The 19,763-nt window shown below is 41.1% G+C and overlaps 1 protein-coding gene across 4 annotated transcripts in view; it reads left to right on the top strand.

The window, feature by feature from the left end:
• Positions 1-19,763, top strand: part of Aln (divergent protein kinase domain 1C) — an 80,080-nt gene that overhangs the window by 57,384 nt on the left and 2,933 nt on the right. For 2 of the 4 annotated variants that reach the window (XM_076801762.1, XM_076801760.1), the window contains exon 3: positions 1,226-1,916. In XM_076801762.1, coding sequence (XP_076657877.1) covers positions 1,226-1,916 — 691 coding nt within the window. The remainder of the gene's footprint in view (positions 1-1,225; positions 1,917-19,763) is intronic. The other 2 variants (XM_076801763.1, XM_076801761.1) reach the window with 2 other exon arrangements.

The raw sequence follows: 19,763 nt of genomic DNA, 5'->3' as shown, positions 1-19,763 counted from the left end.
GATAGACAATACTGATGCAATTTCGCGAGATGACTTTCCCTTTAACGACAATTCCATCACAATTTTGCGTACTTCGACAGATGTCTTTCGAATAATGTTTACGTTTCAGCGACTGACTACCAACTGAAGACTAACAACACGTAATACTATTTGAATGTAAACACTTACTGACCTTTTACAGACTTAATGTCGATTTTGCGTTCGGTTCGCTGTTCGACGCGCCGTTCGACACAATGTTCATCGAAATGTTCAGGTCTGTAGGAGCCTTTAGAATATTGACAAGAAAAAAATGAATGTTTACGCTAAGTTTGTAATGAATTCTGAGAAGCTTTGTTAATTTTTCATTCTTTTAGTTTTTTCTTTAAGGAAAAGCTAAAAATCACATTTAAAGATTAGAAGACTAATGATCATAATTACTGTCGGTCAAGTCTGGTGGCGGAGAATTTTTGTCTCTAAAAACAGTTTTAGTGAAATTTCTATCAGTGATTTCAATGTAACCTCCCAAAACACTTTCAGCCAAGAACATAGCGTGTGTGAGTTTGTGTCAAGGTACACTAACCTATTCTTATAATGAAAGTATGTCTGTCTTATGTTAGCATGGGCTGCAGACTCATTGCTTGTTTATTACTTTATAAGTGTGCTTTCAAGGTTCTTGGTGGTGTTGTATCTCCCTTTCAGTGATTAGAACTTTCTAATCATCTAATTTCATCATACAATTTGTTATAAACTGAAAATTGTATACGTGACTATGAGAAATTAAAGGTGGTTCACATACATATACTATGTTTCGGCTGGGTGTCTATAAGTACAGATTTTTAGAATATACAATAAAGTTCATACAGATCTACAAAACGTACTTTTTTTTAATAACGTTTTTTTATCTCTGCAATTCCGACTAATTGCAATTTTGTCAAAATTCCTTCTTGACAATGTTCTAACTTCTCAAAAACAAAAAAATCCAAGTGATATGGTCCAGTATTAAACAAGTTATCGTCTTTTTAAAAGTGTGTCAACATTACTGTGACGCACTGTAAATTGGCTAGAAGTGTTATATCAGTGTCGGTGCATCTGAATATTTCCTTTTAGACGGTCTCTTTATCATCTGAAGCCTCGCCGAATGATACCAATCCAAAGCATAAAAGCTGGCAGCCTTTAGTCAGCGAAGCAGTATGAAAAACTGAAACACTCGAAGGAGCAATTTCGATTTAAAATATTTGATTTTCAGAACGAAGACTCCGGTCGAGCAGTACGAGTCGCTCTATTGGACGGACACGTCCGGCACCAAGCACTTTCCGTCCGAGGAGGACTTCTGCATCATGATCAGAGATCTAGTCGTTAGCAAACTGAACGTGACGCTGTCGGAACATCAATTAGAGAGGCTGGCGCGACTCCGCACGCACCGTGTCGAGACCGAGCCTGCCAGACGACAGTTGGAGATGGAGAATCTTTGGCCGCTGCTGCAGGAGAACGAGTACCTGATGAGCATCCTTTACGAGGACAGGGATATTTTTCCGCAGCTGATTGGTACGTGCGGTACATTTTACGCGGTCGAATACGTTCGACCGATCGAAACACCCACGACGGTGCTAGCCCTGTCAGACTCGAAACCGGAATGGGCGAAGAGGCTTAAACTAGCCGTGATGATTCTGGACCTGCTCGAGGAACTCGACAACAACTTCCCCGAGCCGATCTATCTGTGCGACGTCAAGATAAACCACTTTGGTTTGCCCCTAGGCGGACAGAAACTCAAGTTTCTTGACCTGGACGCCGTGTTTCCTAAAACGATCATCAGCCGCATCATCTCCGACAGGAAGAGCTGCGAGAGACACGAGGACTGCGATTACTTCGACTGCAGGTCCGTCTGCTCGAAGGACAAACGCTGCGAGTCACCGGTCCTCAACAACAATTTGCAGGTAGTTTGTAAATACGCTTCAAAAATTCAGTGTATATGCTGGTATTTATGAAACTAGTGTAAGTCATATGTTCCTCGTTTCGAGATATTTAGACTTTTGCGTATGGATTGATTACAAAATATTTTCCTTTTATAATATATAATTTTTCATTAAATATTTGTTCTTATACACAGTATGAAACATACATGTGGTTGTATCTAAAACTTTACGAAACACTTAGACGGATACATGTTTTTTAGCACCAAATGACTTAGACCATTTTCAAAATGAATGATTGATCTGACGATTGATTGAAGACGAAATTTTCAAAACCGAATTACAAACTTAATTATTTTTAATTAATTTCAAAATATTGATTTTTATCTTCGATTACGAAAGATTCCACCTCTAATTGATATTCGGTACCATTTGTTTTAAGTGTATTAAAATGATCTTGATAAATCGGCGAAATGTATGGAAATAAATCCATCATATTTTTGTATTTCTTCTTCGTGACTGACCTGACGCTGGAATATAATGGAACTAATTCTATGTTTCCATATATTTTGGTCTTCCCTTCTTAGGCGAAAGATCTAATTGCATATTTTATTATTTTATTTTATAAGAATTATGAATTCTTACATAAAATTTACTTACCCGTGCCGCCATCTGATGGCATAATAAAAAACTAATGATGTACTTTTTCGGAAATGACACGACATAAAGAAAACAAATGATTTAGACCACTATACAAATAAACGGAACATGAAATTGATTCAATCCAATGATAAATAACTTCAATTACAATACAGTTTATGAACATTTTAAAAAATTTCCATAATATAGTTAAATCAATCGATCTAATACCAAATAAATGAAAAATTAAATTTTTTTTAGAATTTTGTCTTACAATTACCACTTACAATGACCACTTTCATGATGACCGGCACACATAAACTGTGGAGCATAACTGTAGCATCACTTTTCAAGTGTTTAGAACATTTATGTGATGATTTCCACATAGTATTACGCGAAAAGAGTGAGAAAGAAATTATATACAGGGTGAACTACGAAACTGAAATCAGTTTAGATTACTTTGTCATCAGCAGGCCGATCGAATATTTAGTTTCAAGTATAGCACGGTTCAGAGAGAGCTTTAAAACTATTATGGTATGACTATTTTGTCATCTCTTTTTATTTCAAGAATTGGCAAGGTTACCACGAGTTTCTTACAAATCAACTTATGATTTTTTTACATCTGTCGTGTAGAGGATATTAACACATTGAGCGCCGGCGGCATAAGAGACATTTAAAGCCTGAGCGCCGGCAACGAATCGGACACTTAAAGCCCAAACCAGCAAAAAAAAAAATCCGTATTATCGTGAAGCCGGTACTCAAACGATAGACTCAGAAACCCGCATTATCGCGGAGCAGCACTTAGGCGACAGACTCAGAATCCCGCGAAAACGCGGGGCCGGCGCTCAACGTGTTAAGACAAATTCACCCAGATAGCACCCGGACGTCCGTACCAGACCGGACATTATATTAATTTTTACATGTACATTTATGTACATCCCAGGGACGACCAAATAACGTCCATATGTCCTAGCGACGTCTCAGATAGGTTCTACAAAGGTCCAAATTAGAACACAGGACGACCAGACGACGAACCATGCGGACCTATGGATTTCCGTCTGGACATATTCAAGACGTTAACAGGATAGGACATTTAAAAACCTGTGTACGAAATTTTTTCCTAATGTTTAAAACTATTAAACAACGTTCATCTACTCTAGTATATTTAAAAAATATAAAGTAAATATTAAAATAATGTGAAACCAATATTTGCAAAATATAAATTCAATATTTAAATAACATTCAATAAAATCTTCAAATTTAAGAAAAAGATATAACAAAAGTTAGAAACTTCAGGAAGGATGGTTTGTGTTCAGTAGAAATGAAAGGAATCCCTGAACGGACTTGTAACGCTGTTTATTCGCAAGGGCCTACTGGCTGACAGTTTTGACGAGAGTGAGCTTTAGACTGCAGTCTGTCTACTCTTTTATACAAGGTTTGGTCTTTGATAGGTGGGGGTGTCTTTGCACCCCCACTCTGGTGAATCGCACTGTAACGGAATTTCCATCGGCCGTACACCCTTAATATGCTGTGTGCCTCGTCAGGTAACGGGCCCTTTGTCTTCGCGGGGTTCCCGTACCATCGGCTTGGGCCGTTAGAAATTCGGGGTTTTTTATGACTCTTTGCGAGGGCTATTGAGGCTGTCGCTAATAAAATCTAATTGCTACCCTAGAAGGCGTCTTAATGACTCTACCTGACATTTTCCTAAAAAATAGCTTCAATTGTCGCCTAAGTCCTAAAACCTTTCCAGCATCTGCATTGCACGTGTCAACTTTATTATATGCAGCTGGCCGCTACAAAACTATCGATATACAGAAGTACTACTTACAGAAGTTGTAGGAAGTCGTAGTTGATGTCTATCTACAGGGTGCGTTACCTAAAGTTTGCACCTCAAATATCTTTGTTGTTTCTAAAGATACGTAAAATATGGTAAGGACAAAGTTGAATAATACAATGGGGCTGACACGATGCCAAACAAAATGTTGTTTTTATGTCATTTTTTTAGAGATATCAAGGTCACCTTGACTTTTTTAAATGGAACCACCCTTTTTTAAACACCTACAATGATAGTCCCTTTCATTAGAAATTCAGTGACAATAATTATTCCAAGGTCATTCAAGGTCACAGACAAAGAAAACGTATAAGATTTAGAATATGAAAGCAGAATACGTTTATCACGGTTGAGACTTGTAGTAAATAGTAAACATACTATGGTCGTAGTTAAAGTAAACATACTAAGGTCCTTCAATGTTATTGTTATTCAGCATTCTTATTTACTATTAGTATGTTTCCAAACGCGATTCCGCTAAGTCTTATTCAATGACTGAAAAGTGTGATATGATCACGATTTACTGTGAATGTAGACAAAATGCAGTGCAGACCCGATTACTTTATGAAGAAAGGTACCCCGAGCGAAACACTCCTACTAGACAGACTTTCATGAAGACGTACAGGTTGTTTCGAAGTACTGAAAGTGTACATGCAAGACAGCACAAACGAAAGAATACAAACTAATGAAGACAATGAAATTAATATTTTAGCAGCTATAGCTGTCAATCCTCACGTGAGTACGAGAAAAATTTCCCGGGAAGCAGGCATAAGTGAAAGTAGCGTAATACGAATTCTGGCCCGACATAAATTTCATCCGTTCCACATATCGCTCCATCAAGAATTGCACCGGAATGATTTTCAAAATAGAATTAACTTTTGTCAATGGGGATTGCTTCAAAATCATTCATTTTTTTCTAATGTCTTGTTTACGGACGAAGCAACATTCACTAATCATGGCTCAATTAATGTACGGAACGCCCATTATTGGTCTGTGGATAATCCACACTGGCTGCGAGAAATTGATCATCAAAGACAATGGAGCGTAAACGTGTGGTGTGGTATATTGAACGACAAAGTAATTGGACCATATTTCGTTAACGGAATGATGACGGGACAGAAATACGCTCAATTTTTGCAAGAAGATCTGCCAATTTTGTTCGAAGATGCCCCTTTACAAAATCGCTATGGTATGTGGTACCAACATGACGGTTGCCCTGCTCATTATGCACAAGTAGCAAGAGAAACGTTGGATTCTCGATATCCAAACCGATGGATTGGACGAGGCGGAACAGTTTCATGGCCAGCACGTTCGCCTGATTTAAATCCACTGGATTTCTTTTTATGGGGTCTGCTAAAAGAGACCGTGTACACGGATGCTCCAACAACAGTTGAAGATATGCGTCGGCGTATCATCACAGCATGTACGAATATCACGTCGGATACACTTATCAGAGTTCAACATTCCTTCAGAGCTCGTTTACAACAATGTATCGACGCAGACGGCCACCATTTCGAACATTTATAAAATACAGGTATTCTGCTTCCATATTTTAGTTTTATACGTTTTTTCTGTTCTTGACCTTGAATGACGTTGGACTAATTATAGTCACTGAATTCCTAATGAAAGGGACTATCATTGTAGGTGTTTAAAAAAGGGTGGTTCCATTTTTAAAAGTCAAGGTGACCTTGATATCTCCAAAAAAATGACATAGAAACAAAATTTTTTTTTGCATCGTGTCAGCCCCATTGTACCATTCAACTTTGTCCTTACCATATTTTACGTATCTTTAGAAACAACAAAGATATTTGAGGTGCTAACGTTTGCTGACTCACCCTGTATACCGGGTGGTTCACGACAAACAGGCCACCTAAATAGCTCCGTTAGGATTAGAGATAGAAGAAAATGTTAGAGAGAAAAGTTGTACTGTTAAAGGGGGCAAATATGGTGATATAAAAAAATGTTCCTATTGTAGCCGTTTTCAAGGTCTTTTGAAGGTCATCGATGATTTTCAAATAGCACCACATATTTTTAACTTCACAGTGTTGTAGCTGATGTCAAGACGAGTTCAATGATGTTGTACACTATGACCTTCAAATGACCTTGGACTCATTAATAGATATAGTTTGACTACTCTGTTTGATCAACGGAAATTTAATTCCTTCAGTCATTAGGTCTCATAACACGTATTCCGTTAACGGAAGGTGATCTCTAAGCGTACACAAACTAGATTATCAACAAACTACTGGTATGTATGCCGAGTCAGTTATGGTCATCGAATTATTGCGAGTGTATCAGTTCATCGATAACCGTTTAGCGATGCGTTACTCAAACGAACACAAGACCGATCTTATTTCCATTTATTACGAAAGTCGTCAATGTCTTCGAGAAGCTGTTCGTCTTTACAAAGACCGATTTCCTGATCGCAGATGTCCATCTCGTTCTACCTATTCAAAAGTTAAAAAGTTCCGTGAATTAGGCAGTGTAGAAAATAAAAGACCTGTGAAAGTGAGAAGTGTAACAAATGAAGTAAATGCAGTCAATGTTCTTGGTGCAGTAAATGTAAATCCTTGCATCAGCACTAGACAACTCAGTAGAGAAAGTGGCGGTAGCCGAGCAAGTATCATGCGAATATTTCGATTACACAAATTCCATCCATATCACATATGGCTCCACCAAGAACTTCATGGAAGAGATTTCGAAAATCGCGTAAATTTTTGTGAGTGGGGTTTGAGGCAAATTAGAAATGATAGCCGATTTTTTAGTAACGTATTATTTACTGATGAGGCTTCCTTCACAAATCATGGTGAAGTTAATTTAAGAAATATGCATTACTGGAGTAATGCGAATCCACGATGCTTACGACAAGTGGATAAACAACGACCCTGGACTATCAACGTTTGGTGTGGAATTTTGAATAATAAAATAATTGGACCCTTTTTTATTCCCGGCACATTAAACACAACTAGATACCTTACGTTTTTAGAAGAAACATTGCCCATATTTTTAGAAGATATTCCTTTAGAAATTCGTCAAGTAATGTGGTACCAACACGATGGCTGTCCTGCTCATTCTTCACGTATCGTAAAAGAATTTCTGAACAATAAATTTCCAAATCGCTGGATAGCACCTAATGGACACATACTATGGCCAGCTCGTTCCCCCGATCTAACTCCTCTTGATTTTTTTTTGTGGGGAACACTCAAAGATGATGTATATCGTGATCAACCGACTACGCCAGAGAACATGCAAGAAAGAATAATTAGATCTTGTAGATCAATCCCAATAGAAACAATTGAAAGTACAATTGATTGCCTTGTAAAACGTTTAAATGTTTGTGTTATTGCTCAAGGTCATAATTTCGAACATTTAATTTAGTTCAAATAAAATGATTGCACATTTTGAAGTTATCATTGTGTGCGTGTGTGTGTGTGCTTTATCATAAATTTTCTAGTTCAAGGTCATTTGAAGGTCATAGTGTACAACATCATTGAACTCGTCTTGACATCAGCTACAACACTGTGAAGTTAAAAATATGTGGTGCTATTTGAAAATCATCGATGACCTTCAAAAGACCTTGAAAACGACTACAATAGGAACATTTTTTTATATCACCATATTTGCCCCCTTTAACAGTACAACTTTTCTCTCTAACATTTTCTTCTATCTCTAATCCTAACGGAGCTATTTAGGTGGCCTGTTTGTCGTGAACCACCCGGTATATTTGGGCATTTCCTACGAGGGGACACTTTATTGCGCCGGGATTGTAAACCGGAGACCTTCGACGGGCCCAATTCATGGAGCGGTACTCCCGGGCATCTGCAACCCAAATGTGGATTGGTCCGAGCCATGTGGCGAGCAGTGCCCGGGGGCCCCGAAGTTTACAACCCTTTTTTTTTTTTTTTTTTATCGTGAGGAAATGTTTTATACATACCCCGACTCCCTGGGGGAAGCCGGGGTTATGTGGGATTCTCCCCGGAGGATGAACCCCCGGAGACTACCCACTAAAACCTCACGCCCACCTAAGCTACATGGGAGGTGCCTGGATCATGCGAGTACTCAACAGGACACCTCCCAGCTATCATCATGCCCCGGGGGAGGGGTTAACCTCCCCCACTGCCTACGCTATAAGACCCCGGGCGGAGGGACCCGCCCGGTGTCCCCATCCCTGGAGCCTTCGGTTTGGGCTTCCCGAGCCCCAGCTCGGTCCACCCACAGCTCCCGGAGTCTTCGTGTCCCGCTCGGGGCCGGTGTCCCGAAGGAACCAGCCCCTGCCGAGACAAGAAGACGCCGCCACCGGAAGGAAAGGCCGTCGGAGGCGGAATCCGGCACGCCCCGACCCTTCCTCACCCAAATCCCCCCACGAATCCCCCTCCCCTAAGGAAGGGACGGACCGACACCCCCCCAAACCGGGAAATTAACCCGGGAGGTGTCGTCCTATCACGGGGGGAGCTATGCTCCCCCCCGGGGGCCCGGGTCAACTCACACCCCGGGCCCCCAAGTACACCGCCCCCAGTTGTGGGGGCGTAACAGGGCGCGGGGAAACTCCCCGCGCCAACCCCACTCCGCCCCCCACCACCGGGGGCACACGTTGACGCGGGGGAGACCCCCGCGCCCTCCCTACCCTCTCCGCCCTCCTACTGGGGGGCACACGTCGGCGCGGTGTCGTCCCCGCGCCCACACCCTCCTCGCGGAGCCCGGGTCCCGTTCCCGGGCCCGCTCGGCGGCCTCCTTCTGCTGAATAACTTCATCGCAGAAGGAGGCCACCGCCTTCCACGACCCCACGCTGCCGACCATGTGGTCGACCACGGTCGACAGCGCGAGGTCCCACCCTCCCACTGCGGCTCGCAGGACACGGCGCGGCCCGGCCCAAGCAGGGCACTCCTCCAGGGTATGCCGCGCCGTGTCTACATCTTCGCCGCAGTGGTGGCACTGCGCAGTCGGCTCCCGCCCCATTCTGTGCAGGTACTCTCCGAAGCAACCGTGGCCGGAGAGCACCTGCGTGAGGCGGAAGGTCAACCTTCCCCGCCTCCTGCACCATATATAAAATATGGGCAGGAGGGCCCGGACAATCGGACGTGTGGAGGGCGTTAACATCGCCCTCCACTCCGAAAGACTTTCCGTCCGGGCCTGGCGATTCTGGCCCTCGAGCTCCAACTCCTCCTCGCGCGTGAGTTCCACCCCCGGCGGGCGGCGGAAGGAGCGGGCGATCTGGTATAACTTCGCCCGCTCCGCCGCCACCACAGTGAAGGGTGGAATCACGGCGAGGAGTCCCGCCGCCTCGGTGGAGATGGTGCGGTACCCCCGTATGACCCGCAAGGCCAGCCGCCGCCGCACTCTTTCTAAAAGTTTGCGGCTGGGCGTGCTGGCCTCGAGCGAGCGGTGCCATACGGGGGCCCCATACAGGGCTATAGACCGCACCACCTCCGTGTAGAGGCGGCGCACTTTCAAATCCGGCCCCCCGACATTCGGCAGCAACCGCGCCAATGCGGCCGCCGTCTTCTCTAGTCGGGGGGCGAGGAGCTCGAAGTGTTCTTCGAATCGCCAGCGGCCGTCTATGACCAGGCCCAGGTACCTCATCCTGGGCCCGATCTCGACGGAGGTTTCCGCGACGCGAATCCGGAGGTCCTGACCATGGGGTAGCCGCCGCGGCCGAGGCGATCCGTATTTCGGTCTTTGCGGCGGCCACGGTCAACCCCATCCTCCGGATTCGCCCGACCACGCGGTCCAGGGCGGCCTCACACAGGTGCCTGGTTCTCCCCCAGTCCCCCCCCCCCCATGGCATATACCAGGGTGTCATCTGCTACGCAGATGACACCCGTATCCGGGGGGAGGACAACCCGCAGCACCGCGTCGTAAGCCAAGTTCCACAGGAGCGGTCCGAGGACCGACCCGTGTGGAACGCCGCGGTGCGTAAGTTTACAACCCTTGGGTTTTTCCAGCACCCCGGCAAGCAGTCGGGGCAAGCTAGGATTCACCCCTCTATAGCATCTAAGAAAATTAAGGAGAACCGAAGACTCGGCAGATTCCGAGCAACCTTCGTCTTAAGGGGGCCGGCAGGCATTTGGCCCCAACTGTCATGCTATGTTACGCTGTGCCTCTTTTTCTAGACATTTTACGTCTTAAATAAGTAAGTAATCAATTAAAAATGCGTACCACCGTGTTTGTATATGTCTTTGCTACGTCTATATAGAGCCTTTTTTTCGATACGAACACTAAATCTCTCGAAATTAATAGAATTTCTTTGCAATATACGTATATAAACTTGCAAGGGTCAAAATCTTGACAAATTGACGCTTCAATATTGCAATGAGCAGTTTAAAAGTGGTCACTTGTGTTTCCTAAAAGTCCAATCTAGGTCTGTCCAGAGCCCAAATTGCGAATTTCTATCTCATCGTGGAGTAATTTGTAATATTCGGCAGAAAACTCGCTTTCTGAAGCAAGTATGACGTCACAAGATGGCTGCCGCAGAGAGATTCTCTTAATTTCGAGTGATTTAGTGTTCGTATCGAAAAAAGGCTCTGTACAGACGTAGCAAAGACATGTACAAACACGGTGGTATGCATTTTTAATTGATTACTTACTTATTTAAGACGTAAAATGTCTAGAAAAAAAGGCATAGCGTAACATAGCGTGACAGTCAAGGCCAAATGCCTGCCGGCCCCCTTAAGCACTTCGGGAAGTAAAGATTTTTGTTGAGAAGTTTTGCAGTTCGTTATTCCGCCCCGTGATACCCATCCTCGGCAAAGTCCAATCCACAATCCAGGGAAGTCCGTGGGTCGTAAAACATGGATGTCCCTGGGACGTTTAATATTTAGGTCCCACGGACGCCCTTAGGACGTAAAAAATGGACGTCCATTAGTCGTCCGAAATTTACTGAGAAAACTTTAAAAAAATATTTCTATCTTAACTCAAACGGTATTCAAAATGGTGCCCATCAGCTGCAATACACTTGCGTAGCCGACAAATAAATTACTGTTCAGCCTTTTCTGTGACATCCTCACTGATATTTGATGACGCATCTACAACTCTTTGTCGTATATCTTCCGACATTATTGGAACATCTTCATAAATTTTTTCTTTCAATGTATCCCATGAAAATAAATCTAACGGGGCCGAGAGAGTTGGCCAATTTACTACACCTCCATGATCGATTCAACGTTCAGGAAATTTTCTATCAGTACTTGACGGGCTGCCACGGCATAATGTGCGGGGCAACCGTAATATTCATACCACATCTGATTATGATACATTATCAGCATTTCATCAAAAAAGAAATTGCAATTCATGTTCAAGAAATGCTGTGTACCTTTGACCATTTAGGGTACCATCGATAAAATAAGGACATGTGCATAACGGCGTAGCATGCGATGTTCCACATAATACAACATTTTTTTCAACTAGGATATTTTAATGTATTCTTCATGTAAACGACGCTCAGTCTTAGTTTCTGAAATATTCGCGAAAAACTGCAGCTGCTACTACATTGAATTTTGTCTGTACGTGCACGTCTGTGGCGTGTGATTTCTATAGATATATCACGACGATCGTCAAACGATCTATATACTGTGTGAACTTTTTATAACAAATGATGATGAAGGTTTGGTTTCTTAAATATAAAACATTACAGCCTGAATTTTAACTTTAATAAAAATGACAGACTTTTATACTTTTCAGTAGTTTTGACCAAAGGGCCTAGCCGATTAAGATGGTCAAAACTGTCCTTAGAGGTTTTTCAATGATTAATGAACCATTCGAAAGCTGACCCAGAAAAACCCCTCTGAGCAAAATTTCAACCCTCTATCTTGCCTGTGAGGGTAGTTACAGGGTAAATTAGATTTCGCGCTTTTCCACGCATTTTCCACACTCTGATGCTTCCTAAAATTCCGAAAAATGTGGCATATTTTGGATCCTAAGACAGATTTTTGAGTATTTTTTCAGATTTTTTTCTTGCAAACTGTGGTCGCAAAAAATGAAAAACCTCAAAAAAATCGGAAAAATGTACATTTCTCAAAAATATGAAAACATGCTATTTTGCTGTTTAATGCCCCGATAAAGTACCATAACAACAAAAACAAGAAAAACCGAATTTTTTCGCCGTTTCTGCTATTAGGAGGAAAGTTACACTTGTTGGTTTTATCGCAGGTATATATTAAGTCATTTTAAACATTATTACATTGAAACAAGTAAGTGTTTGACCTAAGAAATGTTTTAAGAGAAAAAATGGATTGTATTTTGTGCGGTATATACCAGAATGTTCGGAACGTTCACAACATCGCCGGTTGGCACAGCGGTTAGGGCGTCCAGTCTTCCTTTGACCTCCGTAGAGGCAAGACCTACCCTCGCCAACCGTTCAAAGCCATCAGGTTGCCGAAGGATATACTCCGAGAAAGCACCCGTTAGTAAATGTTTAGCGTGATAATCACACATGCAGTGTTCAAGTGAATTAACCTCCAGATACATCAGTGCTCCATACAGTGACGTGTAAAATCCAACACAACCAGTTCTTCATCCTATTAAACTAGGAAGGAAAAAAAAACAGCGTGGATCCATACCGATTCCGCGAACTCTATCAGAACAGGGGCGCATGCCCCTGTAATAATGTACGAAATACCCACCAAAAAAGAACCAAATGGCACAGATGGTGAAAAAATCAAAACTCTAAAATGCAGCGAATCTACCTCCACCTACAACCTCACAGGCACGGTAGGAAACAGGGAGCTAACACCAAAACCGGGACCAATCATCAGAGTAGACCACATGATAGACAACTCCTCAACATCCAATATAATTAGACAGATATTCCGGAACAAGAACACAAAACGACTGAACCCACCACCAAACCTACATACCAAAAACAACACCAGAACAAACTCGACAAAAGAAAAGCACAAAACCATGGGAAGAATAAGCAACTCCACAACCAAAAAACAAGAAAAACCAAAGGAAGGAACCTCCACCTCAGCCTCACAAACACAAGAAGAAATGCTCAAGGCGATAGAGAACTTAAAAAACACAATCCTAGAACTGTCGCACCAACTAAAGGAAGAACGCAAGAAACATTTGCAAACGCCAGAAGAAGAAAAACTCCTACGCAACAACAAATTTGCATAGTCCTAGCAACGGAAGACGCTCCACCACCATTACCATTCGAGAACTTGGAATACAAAAGTAAAAAGGACCCAACGACGCCGGGAAGGAAACGTCAACACCCCTCCACTGACATACAAAGCGAGGCCAAAAAGAAGGACGTCACTAAGTCGCCGATAATCACAGACAATGGAGCCAGGGATTCCCCAGCACTGCCGGAACCCGACGCGGAAGACACACAAAGACCCAGAGCAGGTAAACCACCCCCAATAAACATCACAGGACAATCTCCGAAGTCCACCATAGACCTCCTGAAAAAATCGGGTATAACTACAGACTTTTTCGTAAAAAAGATTAACGCCAACAAACAAATCCTACAAACAGACAACATAACGGTATTCCAAAAATCCTGTATAATCCTCAAAAACAACAACGTTCCCTACTACACATTCACTCCAAAAAACGAAAAATTTAAAATCATGTTTCTGAAAAATCTAGATGGAAATTTTGAAACCGAAGTAATATTGGCAGAACTACAAAACCTAAAAATCCATGACTTGCAATTCATTAGCGTAAATAAATTCCAAACTAAATATGCAACAATTAACAATAAAAAACTGCCAATATTTCTAGTCAAATTATCTCCAAATAGCAAACTAGAAAAGCTAAACTCCATCAAAGTTCTGCTACACTAGGTTGTAATGTGGGAAAAGCTCAACAAAACTAGTCAAACCCAATGCAGGCGCTGCCAAAGAATAGGACACGCGGCGGCAAATTGCAACCTCGAATACCGATGTGTAAAATGCGACGAAAAACATAACCCGGGAGAGTGTAAATTACTCCCTATTAACCACATAGACAGAACAGACAACATTGACAAACCATACTGCGTGCACTGCAAAAGCTTTGGACATCCCGCATCATACAGGGGCTGCCCAAAACTAACCGAAATTAGAAACAGAATATTAGAAAAAAAAGTAGAAAAAAAAAGAAACTAGATAGCATCAACAACCTAGTAAACCCGAAAATATCATACAGCCAAATAGTCTCAAACAAAAGAAACCCGCCCACTCTTCCACAACCTCAACAGCAAGCAACACAATCCACACACAACTCAGAAACATTTAAATATCTAGACAACCCCACTCCCTCCCTTATTGAGGAAATCAGAAAAACAATTGCGGAGACAGTCAATATCCACCTAGATAAAATCACATCACAGGTTCGTGAAAACGCCCGTAAAATAAATGCAATAGTAGACTTATTAGATATAGACGTTCCCTAAATGTCACTTCCAAACAATAGCAAAATCCTGGTCAATAATTTATGTTTAATACTGTAGGAATAAAGCCGGCTGACTGGTCACGCAGATATTTATTGGCAATATATTTCATAATCACGACTTAAATTCTAAAAACTTTACCGATTTGACTATTATTTTTTTCGACACAAAAGAAACCCGACTATACGATTTTCACCATCTATTTCAATCGTTAACTAACTCCGATGCCCGTCTGTCCCGTTTTTATATAGCGTTCGTCTTATTTATTTTATTTGTTTACTTCCCGGGGCAACGGCCGCTTGTCCTAGCGTTTTTCGAGCGAACGTCAAAACATCGCATCCCTTGCGCTGTTTTTCCGTTCGCTCAGGTGATTCGCGCCGCGAAGGTTGCGGGGCAACGCCTGATACCTTTAAACATTTGGCGGCTCTCGCGTCCCCGCCGCTCACCCTTCATTCATCCACACACACACACATCCATTCATTCATCTCACAATACCAATAAACGTTAACTCATTAATCACCAACGAGAGACGAGCCTCCCTCGGCGATTTCCTCGAAACACACAACCCTGACATAATACTTCTATGCGAAACAAAACTCAACCCGATCCATAAATTATCATTCAAAAACTATAACATGTTCAGAACAGACAGGCCCAACGCTAAACAGGGCGGGGGAACTGCTATATTATGTAGAAAAGACCTAAAATGCAATACAATAGACCTTCGTAACCACACAAATAATCCGTGCCTCGAATGCACAATAATAGAGACTAAAGTAGGCAACAACGAAAAATTCTTCTTCGTATCAGCTTACGCAGCTAGCAGCGGCAAAAAAGAATTCATGCAAGACCTCAAATGCCTTTTCAACCAACTCAACCTAAATAACACCAATAACTACTACGTCATTGCTGGCGACCTAAACGCGAAACACACGTCTTGGGGCAATTTAATAAACAATAGCAGAGGGACTTCCCTGTACCTGTGGCACCAAGAAAACCAAATTACTTTCAGAACCAGACTGCTGAGTACAGAAAAACCATCCTTCCCTGGCAGCAACTCCTACCTGGATCTCTGTCTGGCTGATGAAAGGATCAAATTTTATAACACTACCTCTGGAAAGGTCAAATGCCTAGACTACGACAGCGACCATAAAGCCCTACACATGACAATCTCCATAGAATCCCACCCCCTACTATCCTTTGACGCAGATAACCCAATCCAAAAAATAAATTACAACAACGCTGACTGGACAGAATTCAAAACACTCCTACAAAACAGTAACAAAGACTACGACATTCCACGCATCAGAAACCTAACCAGAGTCGAAATAGATACCCACCTAGAACAACTAAACGAACACATCCTAGAAGCTGTAGACAGCACAATCCCATATTTCGACTTCAACAAAACCTCAGCATTTAAATTCATCACACCTCTCATAAAAAAACTAAGAAAAGAAAAAAGCTTTCTAATCACCCAGATAAACAATCTCTCAAGAAATAACTCGCCATCACTCACCGAGGAGATCCAGGTCAAAGTTCTAAGAAAGGTATTAAAAAACACTGGGCATAAAATAAAAGTAGCCTTCCAGTCATCGGTAAGCAATTTCTGGGAACAAAGAATTAAAAGCATCTCAATACATAAACCAGAAAATCTGTTTCCAAAAATAAGCAACATATTCAGACAAAAAACTCCCAGTAAAATAGAAACACTCAAAATCCCACAGCACCCCCAGACTCTACTCCAAGAGGCCAACATAAACATAAATTCATTACAACAGGACAACAATAACAACTACATCATCAACAAAACAATAGACAAACTAAACGTTCTAGGCACACATTTCGAAAGAGTCCACTCACAGAACAATCACTTGGGAAAAGAACAACTATCCAATATAATTAGTCAAAGAATCAACGAACTAAAGCAAGAAATAGAAAGAGACAAAGTAAACGAACACACCACCTGCAACTTCTCACAACAAAATACCGCCGATTACCCAGACAAATCGCATGCTCCACAGAATTACTTCACAAATACATACACACTATCACGCACCTTTCGCAACCTTAGAGGAAAAAAATCAGCCAGCTTTGACGAAATCCCTAACATAGTACTGAAAAACTTACCAACGCGCTACATGTATTATTTCACAATCATATTTAATAACTGTCTGAATTTATCATACTTCCCTTCATCATGGAAAACAGCTAAGTTAATAACAATAAAGAAAAAAGACAAAGAAGGAAGCAACCCGAGCAGCTACCGGCCAATAAGCTTACTACCCAACATAAGCAAAGTATTTGAAACTATCGTCAATGATGCCATTAATAACCACTGCACAGAAAAAAATATCATTGCAGAAACTCAGTTCGGATTCAAACGTTTCCATTCCACCATACATGCCATCACAAAATTCACATCTGACATATGCTGGGCCAGAAATGCCGGTGACTGCGTGGGCGCTTGCTTCATTGATCTAGAAAAGGCATTTGACACCGTATGGCTAGACGGATTATTTTTCAAACTGATAAAAAAAGACTTTCCCAAACACCTAATCAAAATGATATGGGATATGCTCCACGGGAAACGATTTTTTGTCACGGAAGGCAACAACAAATCTAGCAGAGAATTTCACATCGCAAACGGATTACAGCAGGGTACAGTAAACCACCCCATCCTGTTCAAGATTTACATCAGTGACTTACTCCAAATGTATGGCCTTAACAACTCAACCGAGGAAAACAACAAAAATGCAATAGCTTTCGCGGATGACTTACTGATATACATAAGTAACAGTAAACCGTCAATCATCCAAAAACAACTACAAATTCTATTCGATAAAACGCAAGACTATTTCCAAACCTGGAAATTAAAAATTAACACACAAAAATGTGAAACGATCTTATTCAGGCCATCCATTTCCAAAATATCGGACGCAAACAACGATGTTAGAGTAAACTCAAAAAAATGTTACCTACATGCAACAAACAACATAAATGAAAAAATCCCACACAAAAACACCGTAAGGTACCTCGGTGTTTTTCTCGACTTCAAACTCAACTACACTAACCATACTAACATACAAATCCAAAAAGCCAGAAAAGCCTTTATGGCAAACAAAAGATTATTTTATTCTAAAGACCTGAACAAATCCGTTAAAATCATTTGCTATAAAACCCTAATAAGGCCAATTTTAACATACGGCTGCCAAATATGGTTCAACATCTGCGCCGGCACTATGGAAAAGCTACGGGTATTCGAAAGAAAATGCGTTAGGGCCTGTCTAGGTAAATATAGATCAACAGAATCAAATTACACTAAAATGATCAGTAATTACAAATTATATGAAGAGGCTGAGCTAGTTCGCATCGACTTATTCATACTGAAGCTAATTAGAGATCACTGGTCCAAAATTCATAACATAACATCCAACTCACTGATAGCACACTCCCTGTACCCAAACTCATTATACTTCGACCATACCCGACAAACAGGCTACACTCCCCCGGAAGCCTTCGTATACCTGGATAGCGAAGGGTTTATTCAAAACGACAATAATATACCTCTAATCTACCATCACAACCGAAGAGCATTCGACAAAAAAATTCTATACAATAAGAACATAGAATCTAACGATCCTAATTTAAGATACATGTATAGACTAACTGCGGCAGATGTAAACGACAACCCCAGAGCAAACAAAAAGAAATACTGGTGGCTCTAGAATTGTAAACCCACCAAATTAGCAATATGTACAACTAGTCTATAATTAAATCTTAATCCTAAGCTTACAATTAGTCATAAGAACTTTGTATACACGTAACGATACCAAATTACGATCCCAAAGAAAAATATGTTACCTATATACAATTGCGAATAACCTCTTTCGTGGCGCGTCGCCGTCATTATTATCATTATTATTCTTGTTATTATTATTATTATTATTATTATCATTATCATTATCATCATTACTATTACTATTATCATTATTATCCTCATTATTATTATTGTTACCATCATCATCATTCCCCCCCCCCCTGCCCTTTGTTATCACTTCCCCCCTACCCACAATTAATCGTATAGTATAGTTTTTTTTCTCTTTATCTCGCGGCCGTCTTCCTATACTAGATTCGCTACGCCAAAGATTAAGTTTCGAACACTTCAGTATCTCACTACCTCTTACCGCAATAAGTGCAATACAAAGAGACGGTCCAGACTATGCGTACTCAACACTGATTCTTTAGTCTGCATACCCCTAGATTAAGCCACATACTCCTAATTTATACGTTTAAGGAAATCGCTACTTTCTTTCTCTTCTTTCTCCTCTATTGTTATCGTTAAGTTTGTTCATATTGTATATTGTATATTACCTTCTTTTCCTTTCTGGCTGAATAAACGTATATTGAAAAAAAAAAGCGGTTAGGGCGTCGGACTACGGAGCGGATACGCTGGTGTTCGAATCCCGTCGGTGGGAAAGTTTTTTTTCCATACGTCATCTTTATTTTTTCAATTTCTTATATGGTTTATTCATGTGATTTTAACAATATTTTTTAAATGTTTTAAAAATATTGAGGTAACATTTTTAACTAACTTTTATTTATATCACTCCGATTTTACTTCGAATTTAATGATATTATTTTCTTGGATTAGGCAATAAATTAATATTTATATTATTGTGTTCGTCCACGATTTCTGCCAGATATGAAATAGCTTGTGAAAATTGGTAAGATTCCGTGAAAAGAATTTTTAAATCTACTTCTGTCATTTCCGGAAAATCAAGAATATCTACCGAGGATACTGTTTGAAATGGAGTCTTTTTGCAGTTCCAATTGTTTCCAATTTTTGGAAAGGTTTTGTTGTCTACTTGTTTGTGTAGAAGCTGGTACTTTTGACCTAGTATACTATGAATTGCCTCTGCATCCCACCGAAAATAATGAACTTCCTAATCCGTATCATAAATGTCCACAGAACAAGTCTTTTATTCAAGTAACTATAAACTGGAATTACTTCCTCATGTACCTTACAATAAAG

Source organism: Halictus rubicundus, chromosome 16 (assembly GCF_050948215.1).
Source record: "Halictus rubicundus isolate RS-2024b chromosome 16, iyHalRubi1_principal, whole genome shotgun sequence".
NCBI lineage: Eukaryota > Metazoa > Arthropoda > Insecta > Hymenoptera > Halictidae > Halictus > Halictus rubicundus.
This window is presented reverse-complemented; position numbering and strand designations above follow the sequence as displayed.